This window comes from Aythya fuligula, chromosome 2, assembly GCF_009819795.1.
Source record: "Aythya fuligula isolate bAytFul2 chromosome 2, bAytFul2.pri, whole genome shotgun sequence".
NCBI classification, from domain to species: domain Eukaryota; kingdom Metazoa; phylum Chordata; class Aves; order Anseriformes; family Anatidae; genus Aythya; species Aythya fuligula.
The window spans coordinates 57,329,266-57,354,428 of NC_045560.1; the positions used below are offsets into that span (position 1 = coordinate 57,329,266).

A 25,163-nucleotide genomic window follows, 5' to 3' on the forward strand; every position below is an offset into this window, starting at 1 on the left:
TTTGTTGTTATTAGAAGAATTAACCTCCCACTTGAAATACAAAGGGTTACAAACAGAGAAAGTACTCAAGTAAAAATGTAAGAAAATGAACAAAAGCAAGAAATGCTGTGTGCAGGAGCTGACAATTGACCTAGAATAATATAATATGAAGATTAGGTGGGGTGACAATGAAGCTGATTGAAGGCTATCATCTCAGGCACACAGACAGGATGACAGCCTTCTGCTGAGAGCTCTTGCTCCCGTGAGGAGTCAGACAGCTAAAGCAACAAGCACATTTCTGCTAGAGTAAAGAGTATCCCACCTGAGCAAAGTTCAGATGCTGCTGTGTGACTGTGCATGTCATTCCCGTAGGAAATGAATGACATACCCGTTATGTAAAACATTGAAAAGGAAAGCCAATATAATCAACTAAAACTGACAATATCTTACTATATATTTGACGTTGATTGTGGGATTTTAATCATTTATTAAATTTACATTGCAATTTTGTGGATGATTTTAAAAAAAAAAAAAATTACTGTGCTCTGGCTAGCACAAAAGAACTAATAGACCTATGGGAGAACGAGCTGAAATCTACTCTGGCTCATTTATTATCAAGAAAAATGCTTGCTGTGTTACTAAAACCAGTGTACAGACCAGAAAGGATACATCTGGATTTTCAAACCACATCCTGAGTCATCAAAATTGTCTTATGAACAAAAAAGGCTTTTTTTGTAAACTGATTGAAATCAATAACATGTTGTAATAATAAAGGAATATAAACATAGAATTCACACCACAACTTAATGGTTTACTTTTCAGCATATAATATACTTCAATATATGCATGCTGCTACAGTAATTTAATTCTCTCTATCATCTTCCTCCAGTATTTTAAATTAAAGCAATAGGCTTATGAACGGTAGGAAATGAAGAAAGACCGTGAAGGGTGACAAGATACCAGTGAAGTGAGAAGGTGAAAAAAGGAAGCGGTGTTCAAATCAAATGTGGTATCAGATCTGTAATTGGCATAGAAATTTCTTGGGTATTAGCAGTTGATGATTTCCATGGTCTCAGAGGGAGGAAGCTTTATTTATAGCTCCAGAGCTTTTACAACATCTCAGTTACTCTTGCCTTTGCTCTTTCCTTTAGGGGTGGTCTTTTTCACTCTTTGTTCCAGTGCCACTATTTGCTGTCAGTAAACGTGTTCCCTTTCATGTAGTCACTCCTCTGAGACTCGGGCATGTTTGTTTGGAAATTGTCTGGCTGAAACTGAACTCGTGTGGAAGAAAGTCCTTTGAGTTGTCTGTCCAGAGCCCTAACCTTGCCCTGGGGAGAGAATTTGAAGATAATGAGCACAGTTTTGAAAAGAATGGGCATCCTTTGCTGTCAGCTTGAGCCTTTGACTTTGCTCTTAGATGTCATGGTGATGCTCACATTACAAGCTAGATACTGTACTCTTTTCACCTACCTTGGGCACTGCCCAGCTTCCTCTGTCCTTTCAACCCTTCTCCTCAAATATGCGTTCATCAATTTTATAAGGAAAATCCTCTTTGTATTTAATCCATCCGTGCCAGAAAGAGGAATGTAAGCAGGACCAGTTGTCACAGAAGAGTGGTTAGCAAGCCTGCAACCAGTTTACAGCAAATTGCGCATTTCAGCAATGTCCCTGAGAGTGGGAGCGGGAGGCTGAGCAGTTTGGCATGGTGGCAGCCTCTGCTCCCCGAGGTCACAGCCTGCTCTAAATTAGACCTTAGGGGGAGAAGAAACAAGCAAGTGTCTGAATTGCCATGTACAGTCTTTCTGTATGCTTACCCTCTCCGTTTAACTGATGTTAACCTGATGTTTCCCTGGTGTTTGGTAGCAACTTCTAACACCCTTGCAAGAGATGCTAATGTATAAGTATCATTTAAAGATGACTGAATCCCCCCCCCCTTAGATCTTCAACTCTTTCTAAATTAAAGCTTGATTGCCTTTAAAAATGCTGTGCAACTCAGGTTTTAGATAGTCTAAGAGAATATGGCCCCCTTTACGCTGTGCTTGAAATGATCTAAGCTGTTCTTTGTAGTTATTTCGAATTTTATATCCTTTTTTTTGGGAAATGAATAGCACGGTATGAAAACAAATTGTGTAAAGGGACTGCTGACAGGATATTTAAGTGAAGCATGGACATTTCAATTGAAGTATAGTGTGTTAGTCAAATGCTACCTGCTGAGCTGATTAGCAGTAGCTGGGTGTAATTCTGTAGCCTGTGTTATATGGGAAATCATACTAGAAAAATGAATGGCCTTTTCTCTGAAGTATGTGAATCTATAAATGCTCTGTGCTTTGGTATTTACTTTGTCTTACGTTCTGGAATGGCCAAGAGTCGTGTATATGCTTTCATGGTGCATCCATTTTCTTAAGTGCATGGTGGAGTGAGAGGAGCAGAGATTGCAGGGAAGGAGCTGATTGTTTTGTTAGCTTGAGGTTTCTGTTTGCTTGTTTTTTCAAATGGAGGTGATAGTTTTAGGATGAAAAGGCTTTTAAGGTTTTGCTGGACTAAACCTTTTGTGTATTTGTTAAATAAACTAAGTGTGTGTATCTAAACCCTCAAACAGAGTCTTTAAAAGTCCCACAATGTCTGTGTGCCTGTCACTGCTGCCAGAACTCTCTGGTGAAAGGCAGGTCTGTCTGCTGTCACACAAGTGCAGAACTTAGCTTTTCTCCCTGCCTGTCCCTTGGACGCTCTGTCTGTTTTTGTTTCCATACCTGTCATATACTTGTATTTTTCATTTTCACAAAACTGTGCAAACCCTGTATAATAGTTACATTTCTTTTCTGGGCATCTTTATTAGCCTTTTCCCAGCATGCCACGACCCCAAACCTCTGTTTTCATGAATGTCTTATCAACAGATCTACTCCATGCTAGACTGAGTTTGTTTTCTGATTTTGAAGGCAACAATCCCAAAGTTCATTTTGCTATTGCTACTGAAGAAAGAGTAGGATTTCAGGATCACTTCTGTCAGACTTTAAGATGCAGAAGTATTTTTGGTTATGTTTTTCTTCAACTTGTAGTAGTCACGCAATATCACAGAAAGATGCAGTCAGTGAGCACTTCATTGTCTCAGATATGTCCTGTACTTCGTGGTAAGTACACGTGTGCGAATAATAGAGCAGAACTTGTCTGACGTGCTGACAGTTTTACAAGGCAAAGACAACACATTCAGAATGTTATTGCATCATTTTAATTAACAGTCAGTGTGAACTCTGTTTCCTTCATTCTTAACATTAAACTGTAGAAAACATCAAAGCTGAAACAAACAAGGTAAAACAATATATGGTGAGATATATATACCAGGAAACTATACGGTAACTGCTCAGCTTTTTGAAGGCTGGATCAGCTGGGCTAATATTTAAGCTCCAGTCCCATTACTCACAAGAAAAACACTATATGTGAATTACTCATCCTTTGCAAAGCCCCCTTAACTTCATTGTGGTTTCAGGTTAATGTAGCAGATTTTTCTTACGGCCTCCATTAGGGTAGGGGGCATTTTTACTGGTACTTGACTGGTGGGGAACTGGTGATGGTGGGTCTTTTCAGTGCTACCGTTTTCAGAGAATTGATCCACCTTTTTTAATCACAGTCAGCCGTAGCCAAACAAAAGCAGTTTGTTTCTACAGTGGCATCAATAAAATGGGAAATATATTATGGCTTAGCTGGGGACACATGCTTTCTACCTTTTGCTGCTTTGTCTCTGTTTATAGCTAGGTTTTCCTACCATTCAAATTCTGTTAGTCTTGTGCTTGCTTTGTGTGATCTGTAATCCACACAGAAAACATGTGCCCTCTGCAATACAATAATAATTATTTTTTTAAATGTTTGCTGCTAATATAACATGCTATATTGATTCAGCCTGGGTTTTCTAGTGTTTTCCTGGTAGTGATGAGAAAGATGGTATAACTTCACCAAATGGAAAAGAGCTTAATTTTCATGCAAACCAATATTCAACAGAATCATAAAGTCCTAGCCCTGGTAATAAAAATAGAAGCCGATGTTATTAATGCATCATTTCAGATACACAGAGCACCATTATGTGACTCCTGGGTTGAGTAAAACTTCATGTAATCACAGTGGCCATAGACTTAAGCCCTATAAAGCTGGAAACTTCAACAGATGGCTATTGTCAATGCAGCTTCTAAAAGCTTTAGAGCCGCATTGTGTTAGGGCTCCAGATATGGCTTACTCAGTGGTAGCTTTTTAAATTACAATTACTGAACATAACTGATCTGCATTATGGAAGTAATAATAATAATACTTCACACTCAGTAACCTGTGTAAGGATCTGAAAGCTCTTAACCAAGGTTTTTGAAGACTCCCTTTCTGCTTATTGAAAATAAAGAGCATGCAGGGGCTTGTTGGAGCGTGAGAGGATCGAGAGTTAAGCGCAGCAGCCACAGCAGGCGGGCTCTGAGGCTGTGGCCAGCAGCCAGGCCACGCTCTCTGCGGGCCTAGGGCTCAAACAAGAGGGTGCTCCAGTCTCTGGCACAGGCCTGGGCTGCAATGTCCCACTTCCGAAGTTTACCAGTAATGGAAGGAATCATAGATGTTTTGACTTGGAAGGGACCTTAAAGACCATCCGGTTCCAACCCCCCTCCCATGGGCAGGGACACCTCCCACCAAACCAGGTTGCCCAAAGCCCCATCCAGCCTGGCCTTGAACACCTCCAGGGATGGGGATGGCGCATCCACAGCTTCTCTGGGCAACCAGTGCCAGTGCCTCACCGCCCTTTGAGTGAAAAATTTCTTCCTAACCTCTGATCTAAATATTTTTTAATTTAAAGCCGTTATTCCTTGGGTGAAATGTCTGTATTTGAGATTTACTTTTGTCTAGTTGGTAGTTGTCTTTTTTTCTTTTTTTCTTTTTTTTTTTCTTTTCACAAAGTGATTCTATTTTTCATTTTCAGGGTCTAGAGATCACTTGTGAAAGTATCCTGGTGGCTGTTCTCTCTGACTGTTTTTGTTTTATCTTTCAGATCGATATCATTGTGACTTTGGGTGGACTTGGAGGACGCTTTGATCAAATAATGGCATCAGTGGAAACACTTTTTCATGCAACAAATATCACTCCTCTTCCAGTGATAGTTATCCAGGAGTGCTCGCTGATTTGCCTACTTCAACCTGTAAGTGCTGTGAAAAGTCACTACATAATACACCTGACCTTTCATCTCCTCTTACCCTGTAGGTCTGGCACTATTAACTTCTCATCTTCTTAATTGTAATCTATAGGGACACAACCTAAATTGAAAATATATTGCAGAGCAGTGGACAACAAATCATATGCTCTGCACTCCTGCCTTGGAAAAGATCATTTTTAGTTTGGTCAGGATAGGTTTGTTTGAAATAGGAGGAAAGCTGAATCTGAGTATGTCTGGGATTTTGATTATAAACGAAAAAAACATCTTTAAACTTTTTAATTAGGTTCCATTAAGTTTAAATTTAGCATGCAGCCCTTTGCATGTTGAGTAGCAATACAGACATCTGCAGTATGAGAAACAAAAGCTACAAGATGAAGATACGAGGGAGTTCCTGACAAACGTGTCAGGCAGAATTCTTGTGTGGTCTGAGTGGTGCAGTTCATTATGATGTGGATCCAGTGAGGATCAGCAAGAGAATTTATTTAAGATGTATTTTTTTGTGTGGTTTCAGTTCTTATTCCATTTATTGATTCATAAAACAACACAGTCAAAAGATCTTGCAGGGCTTCTGCTTCTAAGTTTTAAATTAAAGGCAAATCTAAGCATCAAAGAGTCTTCTCTAACAGCAGTTCATTTGCTTGGAAATATGTTTTTCCTGATGTCAGGGTTTCTAGACACTTAACTAGCTTTTCCATTTTACCTTAGACAGCGTATTTCATTAAAATAAAAAACATTCACAGATAAATTTGACAAAACCCTGCACCACACATGCTTTATTGTAATTTGAGAAAAGAGTTAATAAGGTTCTATGAGATTATAGATTTAAATCCACAGGGGCAAATGCTGTATTAACAACTTTTAAGCACTGTGTCTGCAGGAAAGACTGTAGGCACAGGAGCTCATTTGCCAGTATGGCCAGGAATGACTGTGATCATTAGTTGCAATGCTACATGGCTAGAGGCAGCAGAGTGAGGGGGAAGTAAGGCTGAAGGATAACTGGTTAAAATCTGGAAGTGAGGAGTAACTCACATATGGCTGGTCTATGGGTGCAGCACTTCACTGGCCACAGTTGATTAATATTAGGATACTTCTAAGAACATGTAGAAGAGCTGAAATAAGATGGAGAATTCCAAATTTAGCTTATAAAATGCTTACTTGGACTGGAAAGACTACTAATTCTTTTAATTCATCTTTTCCATAAGTGACTTTGAAATGTCACAGAATCACAGAATTGTAGGGGTTGGAAGGGACCTCGAGAGATCATCGGGTCCAACCCCCCTGCCAAAGCAGGTTCCCTAGAGAAAGTTTTCCTAGTCATGCATAAGGTTGCTTTCAGAAGAGTCTTCAATGAATAATTAACCCCTTTGCAATTGGAAAAAAAAAAAAAAAATCTGTGTATTTAAATAGAAATTAGAGGTTTCTAACTGTTTGGGATTGCTGGCAACTTTTTATGTTCTGTTTTTATCGTGCTGTATGAGAAGCATTTAACTTTTTTGTTGGTGGGGATAGTTCCACAGCGTATTATTTTCTACCGTCCCTGGCTGTCAATCTGCATTGCTGGTAACTGACTTCAGGCTGTTTCTAGCATTCAGGAATAAAGGGCAGATATAGAGGGCAGGCCTTTTAAGCAATCTTAATGCTGACTTTAGCACAAAATTGCTTTTCTTTGTTGGTTTAAACTTGTCGCTGTCAGTATCTTCAGTCAACTGTCATGGTACCTCCAGATAACAGTATTAATCCTGTATAGTTTAGATAAAAATTAAGTGAGTAGTTTACACATAGAGACAAACAGGAATCTTTAGCTTGGAAGTACTCTTTTTTTTCCTATGAAGTTCAACATGGTATTTTTCTCTTGTAAACATCCACAGTCATGGCATTCTCTCTCTTTCCTTTCCCTTGTTTGTAATTTTAAAATCAAGGTAGGAGGGAGTTGAACACAGTGGGAGACCAACTGACTTTTTGAATACAAGTATGGAAACTGTGCAACAAATGAAGCAAAGTTTTGAGATCCGAATGCTAATGCAAATGATAAAGTTAAGAGCATCTTGCTTTTCCTATAAAATGTAGAGCTGAAATCCTTCTCTCTTGGGTAAGAAGAATCTGATCTTTATTGGATTCTTTGCATAAGATATATGAGGAAAATATAACCATATTTTTGCTTCGGAATAACATTAGCCCTCAGCTCACTATAGCGGGAGATTAGTATTGGTTCTATATCATGTGTACCTAGGCAGAGGCTAAAATACTTAGATAGAGCAGTGAAACTGGTAATCCCAAAACAGCCCTAGGAGGGATACAAAGAGGAATAGCAAATCAAGCTGCTGAATATTTAGCTACTAATACGGAAACTAAGGGGATGACTCAGTGAGTTACTCCATAGGAAAAAAAGAGTACTTCCAAGCTAAGGATTCCTGTTTGTCCCCATGTGTAAACTACTCACTTGATTTTTATCTAAACTATACAGGATTAATACTGTTATCTGGAGGCACCATGACGGTTGGCTGAAGATACTGACAGCGACAAGTTTAAACCAACAGTGAAAAAGCAATTTTGTGTTAATGTCAGCATTAAGATTAATGACCTTAAAAGGTTTGCCCTCTATATCTAAGCCCTATCTCTAGAACTACTCTATATCATTACTGGAATGTTGATATAGAAGGTCACAGAAAAAAAAAAATACATCTATATTTAATACACCTGTAAAGGTACACAGTGTTGTAGGAAACATGGTTGGAGTCTTGATGGAAGTCTTCAGGATGAAAGAGAAAGACAGCAAGGACAATGCCTGACTTTGAATCCACTGCAGACTAACAAGCAAGGAGGACCAGGTCAACAAAGCCCTTTTTTTGTTAGTCAATAATATTATCCATGTACTAAATGTAAGGGTAATCATATTTCTATGCAGGAGTCTCTTGGGTTATAGGTAGACAGTGCAAGTTTTTTAAACATATTGGGAAACGTGGCATGGAAAGCAAAGAAAGCTGCAAGGAAGAACACTCTGGAGGCAGAAATAGGGAGACTATGTAAGAATTCCAGGAGGTGATGCTTCCTCTAAAACACTGTCTAATGTGATGACTGAAATTTTAAAAAGGGGGGGGGGGGGGGGAGTGGGGAGGTGAGGGCCGGGGGGGAGTTTCTCTGCACTGAATAGTCACCTCATTTCTTTCTATAGTGGAGGGGAAGGATCGTATAGGGGAAGGAAACATGAATTCTTAATAAGGAGTAATCACTTCTATGAGCAGGATATTTTATGTAACAGTCCATACATTTTATGCTTGAAATTTTAGTAATATCAATCACCATTAGAATATACCCTGGCTGAAGAGCATTAAGCCTTTAGAGTCATGTTTATCATGCTAGCCATGCTCAGTACGAATGGCTTAAGGTTTCACATACATACTTTCTCATTTTCTGGTAGTGTGCTTCTCAGGAGTACAGAAACATTAGCTTCTGTACACTGAGCATAAATTATCTTTTTTCTGTGAGTTTTATGGCAGTTTGTAATACAAGGTAATAGGATTTATGACCAAGAAATGAGAAGATGTCCAAGAGTTAATGAGGCCTGTCTTTTACATTATACCGAGCAGCTCAGTGTTCCCCATGCAGAATTCTTGAAGTGGCATGTAAGGGAGAAGATCTGCTAGCTACACATGAAAATGCGTTACAGACACGTACTTTTGTCAATTAGCTGGCTCTTCTGAATGAGTGTATGAATGCTTTGATAACCCTTTTTTTCTCAGACACAGCTTTTCTTGTGAGTGCATGTCTTCCTTCCCTGGGAGAGCGATGAGTAATTTAACATCATAGGTAGTAGTCCAGCAAATATGAGCAATAAGAATCAGAAGTCTCATTCCTCATTCTTGGCTGTCTTTTACTTCTTGGCTTCCTTGCTGCCTTGGCTATTCTTTACCGTCATTTCATTGGCGAGAAAGCAATTGTATGGTCTTTTGATCTCACAGTCACCTAGTTTGTAAATTGGATAAGACCCATGTCTTTCTCTGAATGAGCACTGTGAGGCTCATGTAGTTTTTGACAAAACACCCTTATATTCTCAGCTCTGCACTGAAGTGGAACACAGTATTACTGTAATAGTAACAAGAGTATTAGTAAGACCTTTAATTAACATAGGCATTGGCATACAGTAGGCTGTGCAGCTAATTAGTTAGCATGGTCCCAAGCACAGTGTTAGTGGGAGCCAGCTATCATTCCCACAGACAGTGCCTGGGCAGAGTCTGGGACTACCATAGATTTGTAAGTGCCTACTAAGCATTTTGGACAGTGCCACCTCATTTGGGGGGCAAGAGAGAACAACCATAATATGTATGTGAGCCATGCTGTGCCCATTGGCTTGAGGTCCAGAGAATAGTACCTGGACCACCTTACAGATGCGGAGTGACCAGGTGTAGAGTTCTGCTCCTAGCTGCAGGCACTGTGATAGATACAAGCTGAGGGGGGTAAAAGACTGACAATTTACTCTGCTGTAGTGTACTGCTGCAGTTTTCTACATCAGTGTTCTTTGCTTTTCTTTGTATCCATGCTTGGAGAGTCAAATGTAATGGGAAATTCAGGGTGTATACATTCAGCGTCTGAGTTTCCTTTGGCAGTTCCTTGAATATCATAACTAGTTCCTTGAGTATTGTGGGAACTTCAAAAATGAGTCTGAATTACTTCAGTTTATTTCATGGTATTGTATGGCTATCAAGTGCTGTTGCTTCAAGTTTACCACGTGATTTCTGTGTTTTGCCAGATATCAGTGATCCAAATGTAATTAATTTTTTGTTAGTCACTTCCTAAACTAGCAAAGATTTTACTTTCTATTTTGTTTCTCACTGCTACCAAAGGAAAATTTTAGGAGGATCTTCTCTTAGCAGCTAAATTCTTTATAGCTCAGCATCAGTAAAAGTGTAGTATGAAATGTAGAAAAAATATATATTTTCTTAGAAATCATAACTAGCTTCTGCAACAATCATATCCTTTCAAGTTTATTTAGTGCCAGTTAAAAGTGCAGTTTGCATCAAGTTTGTGAAGCATTTAGAAAAATGTAGATTTTTTGTAGACTTGTTTGCACAGGATGACATCTAATACCTATGGACTACTTCTGTATAATGAAGACATATGCAAAATATTTAAATATTTTGTCTACAGCTCTTCCTTAGACAGACAGACATTGCAACAAATTTATGAGTCAGTTTGTTAGCTTGCAGGTAACCACTTAAAAAAATCATCTCTTTCAGTGAGGAAAGGAAAATAACAAGCCATCATTGCCAAGTAAAAATAACTTTTACTAAATGAGATTTTTACCTATTTATAACTCTTAAGAACTAAGTAATACTCTATGGCAGGATATGTTAATCACATGGCTATTTCTAGATTCACATCTTAATGGTTCCTATATCAAAAAAGATGATATAAGGAACAGTAATCTAACTATTCTGCTCATGTACTTCTAGATTCTGGAATCATGCAATTTATTTCTGAATTCTGAATCTGGTGTTTGATAAGTTTCAACAGTTCTACTCTCAACATTTTTTAGTCATTGTCCAGATTTTTCATTCCTACAGCAGTTGATGCATGATCATCTAGGAGAATCTTGAACCTAAATAAAGTTGTTCTGAGGTTGTTTCTGCTCTCTGTTGTGTCCTCTAGCTGTTGTAATAATAATCTTGTTAATATGATAGTACCTATTGTCTTGTTTGATGGAAGCAAGGAAAGCTTTCTGTTACAAAGCTAATTTTCTCAGAGCTGGGATTTTTCCCAAACTTGTAAATTCCTTGCATTTCCTTTGAAGTTTTAATACTTCATTTACACCTTTATATTTCTTTCTGCAGTGCTCTGATGCTTTTATTTGTTTGTGTGTGATGAAGTAGTAGTTATTCTTTTTACCATTCTTTGATACCATTATTACCATTATTCTTTTAAACAGATCTTCTGCTTAATCAGTTGCATGATGTTAAGTGACTGGAAGCAAAATAGCTAACGTTGTCTTGGACATTTGTTTATCCGTATGTAGTTCACGCTTAACTGAGAACAATGAGAAGTTGGTAAAACTTTATTCTGTTTTGGTGATAGCAGTACACTGAGGAAGACCACAGCATTTTTTTCACATGCTGTGTGTGCATTTAATCATTGTCCTGTAAGTAAACAGACAAATGTGGAGTGTACGCACATTTTGTTCATTTTAGTTTTCTTTGTGTTTGTGTTTTTTTGAAAAAAAAAACAGGACTTCAGTCCTATACCAGGATTTTGTGGCGAGCTAAAGAATTTCCAAGCTTTTCATGAATAGATTTTTGACAACAACAACAAACGGAAACTAGTATCTAAAAGATAATCAATATTGATTCCAAATCTTATGAGCAGATTTCACAGAAATCACAGAATTTCTAGGTTGGAAGAGACCTCAAGATCGAGTCCAACCTCTGACCTAACACTAACAGTCCTCCACTAAACCATATCCCTAAGCTCTAAATACTTTGAACATAATTCAGATAAGTTATCTAACGTTTTTTGTTTTGTTTTGTTTTAACTTAAACAAAAAAAAAAATCTAATGCTTGTCTGTATGGAGGTCTGATAGATTGGTATTTTTGGTTTATTTTGTTTTATTTTTATGATTATTTTGTTGTGGTTTAAAATATGTCTCCCACCTGACACCCACAGGGGATAACACAATATTTTGGATGTTTAAGGGAAACAATCAGACATAAAGGATTAAAGAAATTTAAAGGGTTAATTATTAACACATTCTGTGACTCGCTGGATCAGAGGTCAGCCCCTTTACTAATTAACCATCGTAGAGCAAGTCTTATTTTCTCCTTCTGATCGTTTTCTTTCATTTTTCTTGACTCTTGGATCGCATCAAATGTCTTTTCTTAGTGCATCATGATTTAGTTTAATTCTGCAGAAAACATTCTTGTTTTAACTTCAGCAGCCACCATTTCCTGAAGATTTTCTCCCAGGGTTCATCTCCTTCCAACAGTCACAATTTATGTAATCTTCTGCTGTACTACTACTGCTATGAAGTATTAGTTCATCAATGCCCTTTTGTCGTACTGGCTTCATCTCTTCCTCTTGGGTCTCGTAGTATTTTCTCTTGATTCTTCAGTTGTATTATAATCAATGTGGACTCATCTGTGTAGTATTGAAAACTATTGAGGCGATGTCTGCTGCAACATGCCTGTGTCCCACAAATTATTGCTGAGTTATAATTCTGTTTGGCTTTATTGTGGTGGAATGCAGCCCAAATGTTTCAGGTCCCAGGATGCTGTGGTACCCACTAAGTGACACAGCCTCTATCACAGCATGTTACTGCCATGCTTGAGATGAATCCCACCAAAGTTTTGTAGTGAGTGCTTTCCTCTTCAGGTATTTAAAGTACTTCAGTGCCAATTTGGGAGTATTTGATTTTTTTCACTCCTTATCATTACAGAAGGTTCATATGGAAACTAGCAGGTATCAAAAGTCTGTAATCTGAAGGCACAGCCTCTTCTGGAAAGAGTATGAATGTCTGGAAAATATTTTATTGCATGCTCTTAAAAAAATGTAGCAGGCAAAATCAATATTACTGTTCCTAGACTGAATGTAAATGACAGTAAAAATTGAAGTGATAATAGGTGACAAATCATTATCTGCTACAAAAACAGAGCAATCAGAATGCTAAATACTTAATGGTTGTCCACACTTGAAGGACTGATGGATTCTTCCAGAAGAAAACTTTAAAATGTTTCTTTCTGCTCATATCTGAATACTGGATTTAATTGAAGTTGAAAAAGGTGAGCATCCGTAGTCTGGCCTCATAGTTATATTTGAAAATATGTTGTCTGTAAAATTGCTTTGGCTTTTCCAATCCCTGTCAGAATGACTCCTAATTCTGTTTCTGCTGTGGCAGTGGTGTTAACTGTATCAAATTACAGTTTTTGTTTAAAAATATTTAAACTCATTGTTTACACTTAGTGTTTAAAATCAGTTTCTAAAACGTTTTTAAATTTAAAAAAAAAAAAGATCAGTGCAAAAGAAGGATTATATTTTGTAAAACCTGAGGTCTTGGGGAAAATGCTGTACTACTAGTAACAAGATTTAGCTACAGCTATTCATAGGAAGTCATTTCCTTGCCATAGGAGGTTATTTACTTTGCAATCTGAATTTTCTGCATGTGGGTAACAACTGGTTACATTACTTCAGAACACATTGTCTGCTGTTAGCATGACATCCCAAAAAGAGACAGTTATCAGGGGCTGCATTCTTCAATGTCTTTTAAGAATGCAATGTTTCTGCCACCCTAAAGTTAAGTGCAATTGAAAATACTTCTCCACCCTGAAATCTAAATTTATAGAATTGGTAATGTGCCCTAAGAGCCAATCATGGAATCATAGAATGGCTTGGGATAAAAGGGACCTTAAAGATCATCTAGTCCCAACTAGACCTCTAGTTCACTGCCATGAGCAGGGATGCCACCACTAGAACAGGTTGCCCTGGCCTTGAACACATCCCGGGATGGGGCTTCCATAACTTCTCTGGGCAACTTGTGCCAGTGCCTCACCACCCTCTGAGTGACCTCTAATCTTATTCTTCCTTCTTTTATTTTAAAACCATTCCCTCTTGTGCTGTCATTATCTACCTAAGCAAAAAGTCACTCTCCATCTTTTTTATAAGCTTCCTTTGAGTGTTGAGAAGCTGCAATTAGGTATCCCTCGAGCCTTCTCTTCTCCAGGCTGAACAGCCCCAGCTCTCCCAGCCTTTCTTCATAGGAGAGGTGCTGATCATCTTCATGGCCCTCCCCTGGAGCTGCTCTAACAGCTTCACATCCTTCTTTGTTGGGGGCCCCAGACCTGGATGCAGCACTCCAAGTGGGGCCTAATGAGGGCAGAGCAGAGCACGATCACCTCCCTTGACCTGCTGCTCACTCCTCTATTGATGCAGCCCAAGAAGCAGTTGGCCTTCTTGGGCTGCATGGCTCATATCAAGCTATTCATCTACTAGAATTCCCAAGTCCCCCTCTGCGGGGCTGCTCTCAGTGTGTTCTTTTCCCAGTCTGTCCTCATGTCTGGGATTGCTCTGACCCAGGTGCAGCACCTTGCACTTGGCCTTGTTGAACCTCATTATGTTCACGTGGGCCCACTTCTCTAGTTAGTTCAGGTCCCTTTGGATGACATCCCTTCCTTCTGCTGTATTGATTGCACAACTCAGCTTAGTGTCATCTGCAGACTTGCTGAGGATGCTCTTGATCCCATTTACTACATCACTGTTGAAGATATTAAGCAATGTTGGTACCAAAACAGACCCCTGAGGGACACCACTTCACCACTTGTCACCAGCCTCCACCTGGCCTTAGAGCCATTGACCACACCTCTCTGGGTGCAACCTTCAAGCCAATTTCTTACCCACTGAATGGCCCACCCTTCAAATCGATCTCTCTCCAATTTGGAGATCAGGATGTCATGTAGGACTGTGTCAAAGGCCTTACAGAAGTCCTGATAGACATCAGTCGGTCTTTCCTTGTCAACTGATGTAGTCACTCCATCAACAGAAGGCCACCAGACTGGTCAGGCGCAATTTGCCCTTGGTGAAGCCATCTGTCCCAGAGCACCTTCTCATCCTGTATCTGCCTTGGCATTGCTTCCAGGAGGATCTGTTCTATGATCTTCCTAGGCACAGAGGTGGTCTATAGTTCCCCAAGTCCTTCTTTCAACCCTTTTTTAAAAATGGGAGTGATGTTTCCCGTTTTCCAGTCACAGGGGACTTCACCTGACTGCCAGGACTTTTGAAATATGATGGAGAGAGGCTTGGTAACTCTATCAGCCAGTTCCCTCAGGACCCTGGGATGTACGGTATGGGGCCTCGTAGCCCTGTACCTGTTCATTTTCATTAGGTGGTCTCAAACCTGCTCGTTGCTTTCCATGGGAGGAACTTTGCTCCCCCAACCCCCTACAGGTTCAGGGAGATGAGATACATGGGAAGCCTGACTGGCAGAGAAGGCTGAGGCAAAGAAGTCGCTGAGCACATTAGCCTTCTCCATGTCTGCCATTACCAGTTCTCTCTTCTCATCCTTCAGAGGGGGCACACTCTCCTTTGCCTTTCTTTTCTGAGCAATGTACCTATAGAATCCCTTCCTGTTATTCTTTGCATCCCTTGCCAAGCTCAATTCCATTCATGCCTTGGCTCTCCTGATCCCATACCTGCACATCCTGATTGCATCCCTGTACACTTCCCAGGCCACATGTCCCTGCTTCCACTGCCTGTGCATTTCCTTCTTGCACCTTAGTTTGACCAGCAGGTCCTTGCTCCACCTTCCTGGTTGTCTGTACTCCCTGCCCACTTTCTGACACAGAGGGATGGAGAGTTCTGTCTCTCTAATAAAAATATCCTTAAAGAGTTGCCAGCTGTGTTCAGCTCCTTTGCCCCTAAGGATGGTGTTCCAGGGGATCTTGCCCACTAGGTCTTTAAATAGCTGGAAGTTCACTCTTTGGAATTTCAGGAATTCCTGACTTTGTTCTTTGCCAGGCCTGTATGCCTGGAGATCACAAACTCAACCAGAGCAGGGTCACTGCAGCCCACACTGCCTCTGATCTTAACCTCTTTAATGAGTTCATCTGCACTGGTGAGCATCAGTTCCAGTAACATTTCTCCTCTGGTTAGTTTATCTAATACTTGGTCGAGGAAATTATCCTCAATGCACTCCAGGAGTCTCCTGGATTGCCCACATCCTGCTGTGTAGTTTTCCCAGGAGACATCCAGATGGATGAAGTCTCCCATCAGGATGAGAGTGTGCAAGGATGATGCTTTCTGTAGCTGAAACAAGAAGGCTCCCCTTGATCAGGCAGCCCATAGCAGACGGAGACCACAAGCTGCCCTTTATTGGTTCAAACCTTAACTTTAACCCACAAGCTCTCAACCTGTCCGTGGCTGTTTCTCAGAGGCAGCTCTTCTCAGTCAATCCATTCCCTAACATAGAGGGCAACACCCCATGCCTCCTTCCCTGCCTGTCTCTCCTGTAAAGCTTGTAGTCCACTATTCTGGTGTTCCAGTTATGGGATCTGTCCCCCCATGTTTCCGTGGTAGTACTCAGGTCCTAGTTTTCTAATTGCACTGTGGTTTCCATCTCCTGCTTGTTTCCCATGCTGCATGCACTGGTGTAGCAGCACTTCAGCTGGGCTGTCAGTCACATCACCTTTTCAGAGGAGCCCTTCCTAGTTGCTTTGGGACAGTTCACAGGTATTTCCCTGTTGCTTCCTAAAGTGACAATACCCCTGGGTTCCATTCTGTCACTCAGTGGTGCGTCCCCTTCCCCTGCTGAATCTAGTTTAAAGCCCTGCTAATAAGCCCAGCCCACTTCCTGCTCTGAACACTTTTGCCCTACCTGGTCAGCTGTGCCCCATCTGGTGTCAGCATGTCCAGTCTCTCAAAAGTGCACCCAAAATCATAGAACCCAAACCTTGAGCATGGCACAAGCCATGCAGACAGTTGTCCACTTAGCCTATTCATCTCCTTCATCCAGTCACCAGCTGGGAGGATAGAGGAAAACACTACTTGCTCTCCCAGTCCCTTCAACATCTTTCCAAGGGACATAAAGTCCTTTTTGATATTTTGGAGTCTCTTTGTTGCAGCCTCATTTGACCCTACATAAAAGAGTAGGAATGGGTAGTAGCCTCTTCGTGATATCATGAATGCGGGCCCTGGAGAGGAAGCAAACCTCTCTGGAGAGATTCTCTGGATGGCAAATGGGTGCTCCAGTGCCTCTCAGCAAAAGTCTCCCATTACTAACACCCTTAATGCCTTTTTTGTGGCACAGGCGCAGATGCAAGTGGTTGACTCGGCCAACTTTGTACAGTTGCCCTTTTCTAGGTCATTATCAATGAAAGGCAACAGAGACCTTCAGGGAAAGCCATCTCACCATTAGATAAGATATGCGGAAATGGTCTGAAGTTGTACCAGAGGAGGGTTTTTTTGGACATAGGAAGAACTTATTCATGGAGAGGGTCAAATGTTGGAACAGGCTGCCCAGAGAAGTGGTGAAGTCCCCATCCCTGGAGGTATTTAAGAGATGTGTGGATGTGGCACTAAGGGGCATGGTTCTGTAATGGGACTCAGTAGGGCAGGTTGATGGTTAGGCTTAATGATCTTGAAGGTCTCTTCCAAGCTAAGTGTTTATATGATTCTGTGATTAGCAGCAGGAGGAAGCAGCAGATAACAGTGGTTGGAGATGCCTTTCCTCAGGAGACAGGAACCCATCTGTGCTGATCAGACATGCTGTCATAGGAGCTGTGTTGCTTGGCAAGGGACGTTGCAGAGAGACTGCTGAACTTCATCTGTCCTTGAACTGTTGCTCCTTGCTATTCATCTGCGTGGACACCAGTGCTACTGCCAAGGGAAATCTGAAATAAATTAACTTACACTACTAAGGGGACAAAGGCAGAGATGTTCCTTAATTTCCTTTGGATGACAGGAGAGTCCAGAGAAGGGCAACAAAGCTGGTGAGGGGCCTGGAGAACAAGGCTTATGAGGAGCGGCTGAGGGAGCTGGGCTTGTTCAGCCTGGAGAAGAGAAGGCTCAGGGGCGACCTTATCGCTCTCTGTAGGTACCTCAAGGGAGGCTGTAGCGAGGTGGGGGTTGGTCTGTTCTCCCACGTGCCTGGTGACAGGACGAGGAGGAATGGGCTAAAGTTGCGCCAGGGGTGGTTTAGGTTGGATATTAGGAAGAACTTCTTTACTGAAAGGGTTGTTAGACACTGCAACAGGCTGCCCAGGGAAGTGGTGGAGTCACCATCCCTGGAGGTCTTTAAAAGACGTTTAGATGTAGAGCTTAGGGATAGGGTTTAGTGGAGGACTTGTTAGTGTTAGGTCAGAGGTTGGACTCAGTGATCTTGGAGGTCTCTTCCAACCTAGATGATTCTGTGATTCTGTACAGACACAACTTGTGAGTTAACAGCTTGCTATGGGGCTGGTGTCCCAGGAAGTGCTTTGGCTTTTATGATCACAGGTTCCTCTGAGGCATAGAGGGAGAGACAGCATCCATTTGACAAATTGAAGGAAAAACAACTATGCCAAGAGGCTAGCCAACCTGGTGAAGAGGGTTTTAAACTGGGCTGTATCAGGGCATGGTGATGACAGCTTAGAGTTAAGTGAGGAGTAAGGGTTATGGCTGATAACTACAAGGGACAGAGGAGTGAAGTGAGAGAGTCCTCAGGAAAGATGAAACAAAGGCGAAAGGAAACCCCTCTCAAGTGCCTATGCACAAATGCATGCAGCCTAGGAAATGAACAGGAGGAGCTAGAGCTCCATCTATGGACACAGAACTGGGAAATCATTGGAAAAACTGTGAAGTGGTGGAAAAGCTCATATGCCTGGAGATCTGTGATAGGGAGGCAACAGCTCTTCAAGAAACACAGGCAAAGAAGACGAAATGTGTGGTGGCCCTTTAGGGGAGTGAGCAGTTCACAGTAGAAGGGGTCCTGGGGGAGACAGCTCTGTGAATGTCAAAGCAGCGAGTTCAGTGGAGGGCCACTGAGATGGCTGAGGGCTGGGAGTGCTGAGTGCCCTGCGAGGCTGAGGATGCTGGGCTAGTAAAGCCTGGAGAATAGAAGGCTTTGGGCAGTGCTAATAGCAGCCTTCCAAAACTTGCAGAGGTTAGCAAGAAGATGAAGCCCAGGCTCTTTCCTAAGGTACACAGCAGAAAGACAGTGGTCCTAAACTGAAACAGGGTTGATTCTATGTTGCTATAAGGAAAATTTTCTCCTATGAAGATAATTAAGTATGAAGATAGTTAAGGAATTGAGTGTCCAGAGAGTCTCAAGCCCTGGAAGTGTTCAAAAGCTGATTGGAAGGCTGCACTGAATGATCTCCCAAGACCCCTTACAATGTAAGTGATTCTGAAATAGCTGCAGAGATGCAGTTATATTGAAAAGGGGCATTGGTGCCATTGTACAAGAATCTGTTGAGAAGCATCTGGAATCTCCTGATACAGAACACTGTGTAGCCACATTCAGAAATACTAGTTCTGTCCCCTCCAATCTCAGTTCATGTTTTCATTACCGTACAAGGGGAGATTTATTTTAGTCTCTTGTGTAACCTCTCAGAACAAGTGCCAAAAGGAGAAATGATTGCTGTCTGTAAATACACTGAAGGAGTAAATGCCAGGGAGATAAACAGTCTGTTTAAGTGCAAGGCCAATACTAGAACAAGAGCAAATTGGTTTAAACCAGTAATGGATAAATTTCCATGGGAAATTAGAAGAAAAGTCTCTAATCATTGGTTTAATGAGATTCTGCAACAGCTTTCCAAAAGAGAATAATGGGAAGAGGGGGACAATTAGAAATGGAGCTCACTATGTTAATTTTATATTTCCAATTGTATTGCCAACAAAAATGTGAACCTAAAACTTTAAAAAGTTGCAGCATAAAACTTTATGTAGGCATTGTTTTTCCAACTGTTTTTTTTTATTTCCTGCTTTTAAAACTTGAAGCTTGGCGTTCATGTGAGTCATTTTGAACTACGAGTCACAGAAGCCGTGGAGGTCTGTACCCAGCCTTTCAGCAGTGCTGGTTTGCAAATGGTTAGCATTAGTTCCAGCCTTGGCGATGGGGTCTGCTTCACAAATGTAGTCCTCTTCCACTTTTGATTAACTGTACCCTGAAATCTAGGTTTCTCTTTTGTCTGTACCGTAAGAAGTCACAGATATCCAAAGGTGAATTAGCAATCTGGGAAGATATACTAGTATTAAAGTGTATACTTCTAGTATACACTTTATACTTAGTAATGCTAAATGTACAGAATAAATTTAAGCATATGGCAAAACAGATTACTGAAATCTAAGCGTGTGCTTAAGCAGTTTGTTGAATTGTGGTCCACAGATGTAAGTATAGTATCTCATCTGCTGTATAATTCTAAGTTGTCTGTGTTTTCCCATCCACATGACAGCCAGTGATGCTTCGTAGGGAGTATCTGGATTTCTGTACCATCAACATCTGTTTCTGAATGGTTAATTTTCATTAAAAGTTCCCATCCATTGTTAATTGAATTATGTCCTTCAGTTTCAGCAGTGTCAGGTACCTGAGGGAGAAGAAGCTACACCCAGAGGGGAATCCTTTTATTCTGATCAAAGAAAAAATTATCAGATTGCATAATAATTAGCATGCAGAATTCTCTGCTAGTAACCACGGTGTTGGCAATGAAATGTGCCCTTGCTTTAGGAGGCTGAGGTCTTCCTACCTTATAGCAACTTAAAGATTTTTAGATACATGCATCTAAAAGCTGTATTATGGCAGGTATCTCTCCTTAGGCTCTTAATAATGAGGTCACCTTGTTCACTCCTTTCTCGGCTATCGCATTGCTTTTGGGGCAGGGAAAAGAAGAAGCCTCTCTGGTAAAAGAGACTCCTTTTTGTAATTGCCAGCAGTTTTTTCCTCAGCTGGCAGAGGTACTTCAGAGTGAGGTGAGAGCAGCTGAAGATCTGGAATTAGTTTTCTGTGGCAGTGGTGCCACAGGCTGAGTCTCATTAGCTGAGAGCTTGGTGAATATCCTTAAGGAGGAGCTGCCTGTCTCCTTTCTGTTAGAGGAGCCTGGGAACTGGGAATAAAACTGATAGGGTATTCAGTGTACCCAAGATACCAGTGGAAACTTGCTGTGGTTTTATCCTGCTGGGCAGCTCAACTCCACCATAACCACTCTCTACTTCCAGCTCCACAAAAGAAGAGGGTGAGAAGAAAGTATGATGGAAAGAAAAAGGCTCACAGGTTGAGATAAGGATAATTTAATTAAAAGCAAACGAAAGAGGGAAAAAGAAGCAAAGGCCACACAGAAGCAAAGAGGGGGGGAAAAATATTCTCTACTTCCCATGAACGAGCCAAGTTTGGCCACATCCTGGGAAGCAGAGCCTCAATATCATAGCACTAGTTTGTGAGGACAGACATCTTCATAATGAGAGCCCACACAGGAGCAGACTCCATGCTAGAGCTGCCACCCATGGAGGACCTGTGCTGGAGCAGTTTGCTCCTTGGGGATGGATGGACCCCGTGGGACGGAGCCGTGTGGGAGCAGTGCTTGAAGAGCTGCTGCCTGTGGGCAGCCCCCACAAGTTCAGTTTGGGAAGGGTGGCATGCTGTGCGAGGGACCCCACGGGGAGCAGGGGCAGAGGGTGACTGTGAGGGAGTGTCGAAGATGAAGCATCAGGGACTGACCGCAGCCCCCAGTCCCCGTTCCCCTGCGCTGCTTGGGGGGAGGAGGTAGAAGCATGTGGATGGGGGAAAGATGTTTTTAGTTTGTTTTTAGTTCTCACTGCTCTAGTGACAATAGTTGTTGATTGATCTCCCTTTCCTTATCTCAACCCTTGAGCCCTTTCCATCATATTTCCCCCCTCTACCTCCTTTCCCTTTGAGGAGGAGGAGTGAGAGAGCAGCTATGGTGGAGTTCAGCTTCCCAGCAGGTTAAGACCACCACAAGACTTCAAAGCAGTTAACACTGTCCTGAAATCTAGGTGTTACTTTTGTGTATACTGTAAGAAATTACAGATATCCAAAGGTGATTTAGCCATCAGGGAAGTTTTACTGGTATGCAAGTGTATACCTTTTGGCTAGTAATGTTACTCGGTAGGTCTGCTAGGTGCCATATTTGTCTACATGAAGTCTCAGACCCTCCTGTGCTTTCAGGAGTTATTTCCGTGTGTTCTAAGTATGCAAACTATTGCACACAACCTTCACCCACCCATGCTCACTGGTTTCTAAAACCCCATAGGAAGTGTGGGGAGCCTGGTGTAGTCCCATTTTGCAAGGTGCATGGCCACATACAGAGCTCTTGAGGAGCAGCCTGAGCTATCATATACAAATCCAGCTATTGCGTTGTGCCACATGATATATGTAAGAAATGAAAGTGTATTTCAGGGCCTGTGCAGTTAAAGGAGCTATCTCATCATCTCTTGTACACATATTTTACCAATTTTCTGTAAGCTCAATGTTATCAGCTAAATTAATAATGCCATTCAGGCTGTGTCACTTCTTGGTCTTTCATGTGTCTGACTCATGGATCTCCTTTCTTCCTTGCTCACAAGTAATCAGTGATGCTGCAGAAATGTCAGGAAAATATGTAATATCCATTGTGTTTTATGAATAGTAACATCCTTCATTAAAGTGTTCTTTCTTTTTTTTCTTATGTACTTAAATCTTGTTCCAGATTATTGTATTAAATTTTCTTTGTCTCCTTGGAGAGGTGTTTTGAAGCTGTAGATTTAAACAACAGGTTTTCTAACAACAGTGTAGCGAGTTTTAAAGTTCTTCTAGTATGGAAGTACACTGAACTGACAAATGCATCCTTAGAAAACTTGAAGGAGATAAAGTACTAAAATACTTTTTTTTTTTTTTCTTTTTTTTTTTTTTTTAATTTCAAGTCACCTGGGAAAGTGAATAAGTTTTAGCTATTTAGTGTAGTCTGTTAAAAGGCACTAAATGGTCAGATGACTGTCAACACTATGATGTGCTGACTGGGATTGGTAATGCAATCCAAATGTGCAGCTTGGATGTTCCTTCTCCTAATTTATGCTCTTTTGTGGCAAGGACAGCAATGTTCACAAGCATCAACCAAAGCCAGAGTCTTCAGATAATGAAGCAAATGTAATTGCTTATTTCTGTAGCACTTGGAAACCTCTGCATAATAATGTTAACATCTCTCATCTTGAAAGATAGTAGGAGGCTGAGTTTTTGAGACAGAGACAAACGATGCAGTTAAGTGAAACTGACACTGTGCTGGCGTTTCCTCCTGGAAGCCCAGAGGCATCCCCTGCCCAGAGCCTGAATCTAGCTGTTCCCATACAAACTTTGCTTTCATTTTGAGGAGTGAGAACAAGGTCTTCTCTTTTTACAGTTTGTCAGTGTTTCTCCACGGGATTCTGGAAATGCAGGTATATTTTGAGGGCCCTGTCTTAGAGATGGACATATTTTCCCTTCTGAGGAGTAAAAATCCAATGATGAGCCAATTAGGGCCTACCTCAAGATGCTTTCTCTTAACTGATAGTTTTGATAATTCCAGCTTAATGGTCATCTTGGAGAGGGGGAGACAGAGGTGAAGTAAATCTGAAATGAAGACTAGTGTTTAGACCTCCTTTACGCCAGTCTGTACAGTTTTCTACTGGAGTGTGATAACTGCAGTGGCATGCATTTCTTTCATTCAGCAAACAGACTATATATCTAAAATCAGTTTAATTGGGTTGTATATTCTCAACATTTTTGATCATGAAGGGCAGCTGACACACAAAGTCCTTGGTGGAAATAGTTATTTCTTGGAAGAATCTGTAAGAGGAGGAATTATAACATACCTAGTTTTTCATATAGTCCCTGATCGTACATTAGTGAATCTCAGACTACATCTCATGTCACACTCTTTAGCTAGGTCTCAAGGTATATTTTTCTTATATTGCAGAGAGAGAGAGAGAGAGAGAGAGAGAGAGAGACAAAGGCAGAAGGAAGTAAAATGATTTGCCTAGCTACCCAGGGAGTAAACAGCATGTTGAGAATTGTATTCAGTTTTACAGGTTTCCATCTCCAGTGACCTGTCATCTGGGACTTTTTGTCCCACTTCTTGGTGATTGTGACTTGATTAGGAGTGACCTTTAGAGATGATGGAGGTTTTTACTGAAAATGCTTACTCTTCTCAGAAAATCACAAAAGCATGTTTTGTTTTGTTTTGTTTTGTTTTGTTTTGTTTTTTTACAGTAGTCAAATATTCATCCTAAATTCCTTAGAAGATATTGGGAAGAAGGTGGACATTTATAAGTTAATTAATATCAGTTCTTAAGAAGCATGAAAAAATTCTCACAGCTTAATCTGAGGATGACATCATTTAGCTTGGCCAAATACATGTAAATAAACACCAATTGTAACAGTAGTTGATTATTTGTAATAAAGAATATATCCATGGAGAAAAAGAAAAGAAAAGCTAGTCAGAGTGTGGCAGGCAACTATTAGAAATCTACATCATTCAGCTTTTTGCCCCGTGCATGGGCAGTGAGTGTTGTGCTATGCAATACAATGAGTTTTCTCTCTACAGAAGTTCTGCTTTGATTGTCATAGCAAAGAACAGTTCACAGGAGACATTAGAAGATGGATGTTTGTTCCCTCCTGCCTTTTTTAATGAGTTAGATATGTAGGTTAGAAATGCAGAAGGAAAAATGACTATACCTATGACAGTCTTTCATAGATGACTGAGCAAAAGAAAATCCTCTCATATCACATAACAGAGCTTACAGCTAGATTTGTTCTCAGTCTGTGAGGTTTCTAGGAAATTCATATATCATGTCCCAGTGCAGTGAGCTGTTATGAACACAGACCACTCAAGCATAGCAGTATGTTGCTTTTGCTTTAGCATGTAGTCAGATAAAGCTTTGAGGTTGGACATACAGGCACTTTTTCCCGCTTTCTTAACTTAACTAATCTCTAACTGTAAATGTTGTACAAAGCCTTAAGCAACTAACTGATTCTTTGCCTTCTAAGAAGCCTGGTGACCCATGGTTTTAAAGAAAGGAGAAATTTATTGAAATTAGTTTAAAAATACAAAAATTGAGTGCTTGTTCACCACAGTTGTATACAACTACAATACATTTCTTTCTTTCTTTTACATGGAATTATGATAACTCTTAAATATATATCAAATAAAGTATTTAAAGTGTAATGTTCAGCATGGAGAAAGAGTCTGAAAATGCTGTGAGAAAGTCAGTATCACACCTCAGTTTTGTAGCACAAAGGCAATGGAGGTTTTTAAGTGTTAGGTTAGGTCTGTATTATATGCCAAGTTAGGCAACAACTTTGAACGTGGAGGGAAAACATTTGCCCTTAATGCTGTGCAGGACTGAAAATGGCGAAAAGATATAAAGGGAACGGAGAGATAATGCAGATCTTACAAATTGTGTATGGAGCTTACAAAAGGAGCTTTCAAAAGGAGCGTGCCATGACTTTAGGCAGGCAAGAGGACGAGAGGATACAGTAAATTACAGGAAGAACTAGCAGAGGATAGATATGGTAATGAAGCTACCAGG

At 40.8% G+C, this 25,163-nt stretch overlaps 1 protein-coding gene across 3 annotated transcripts in view; it reads left to right on the top strand.

Moving 5' to 3' along the window:
- Positions 1-25,163, top strand: part of TPK1 (thiamin pyrophosphokinase 1) — a 323,634-nt gene that overhangs the window by 208,308 nt on the left and 90,163 nt on the right. For all 3 annotated transcript variants that reach the window (XM_032182791.1, XM_032182789.1, XM_032182790.1), the window contains one exon: positions 4,994-5,140. In XM_032182791.1, coding sequence (XP_032038682.1) covers positions 4,994-5,140 — 147 coding nt within the window. The remainder of the gene's footprint in view (positions 1-4,993; positions 5,141-25,163) is intronic.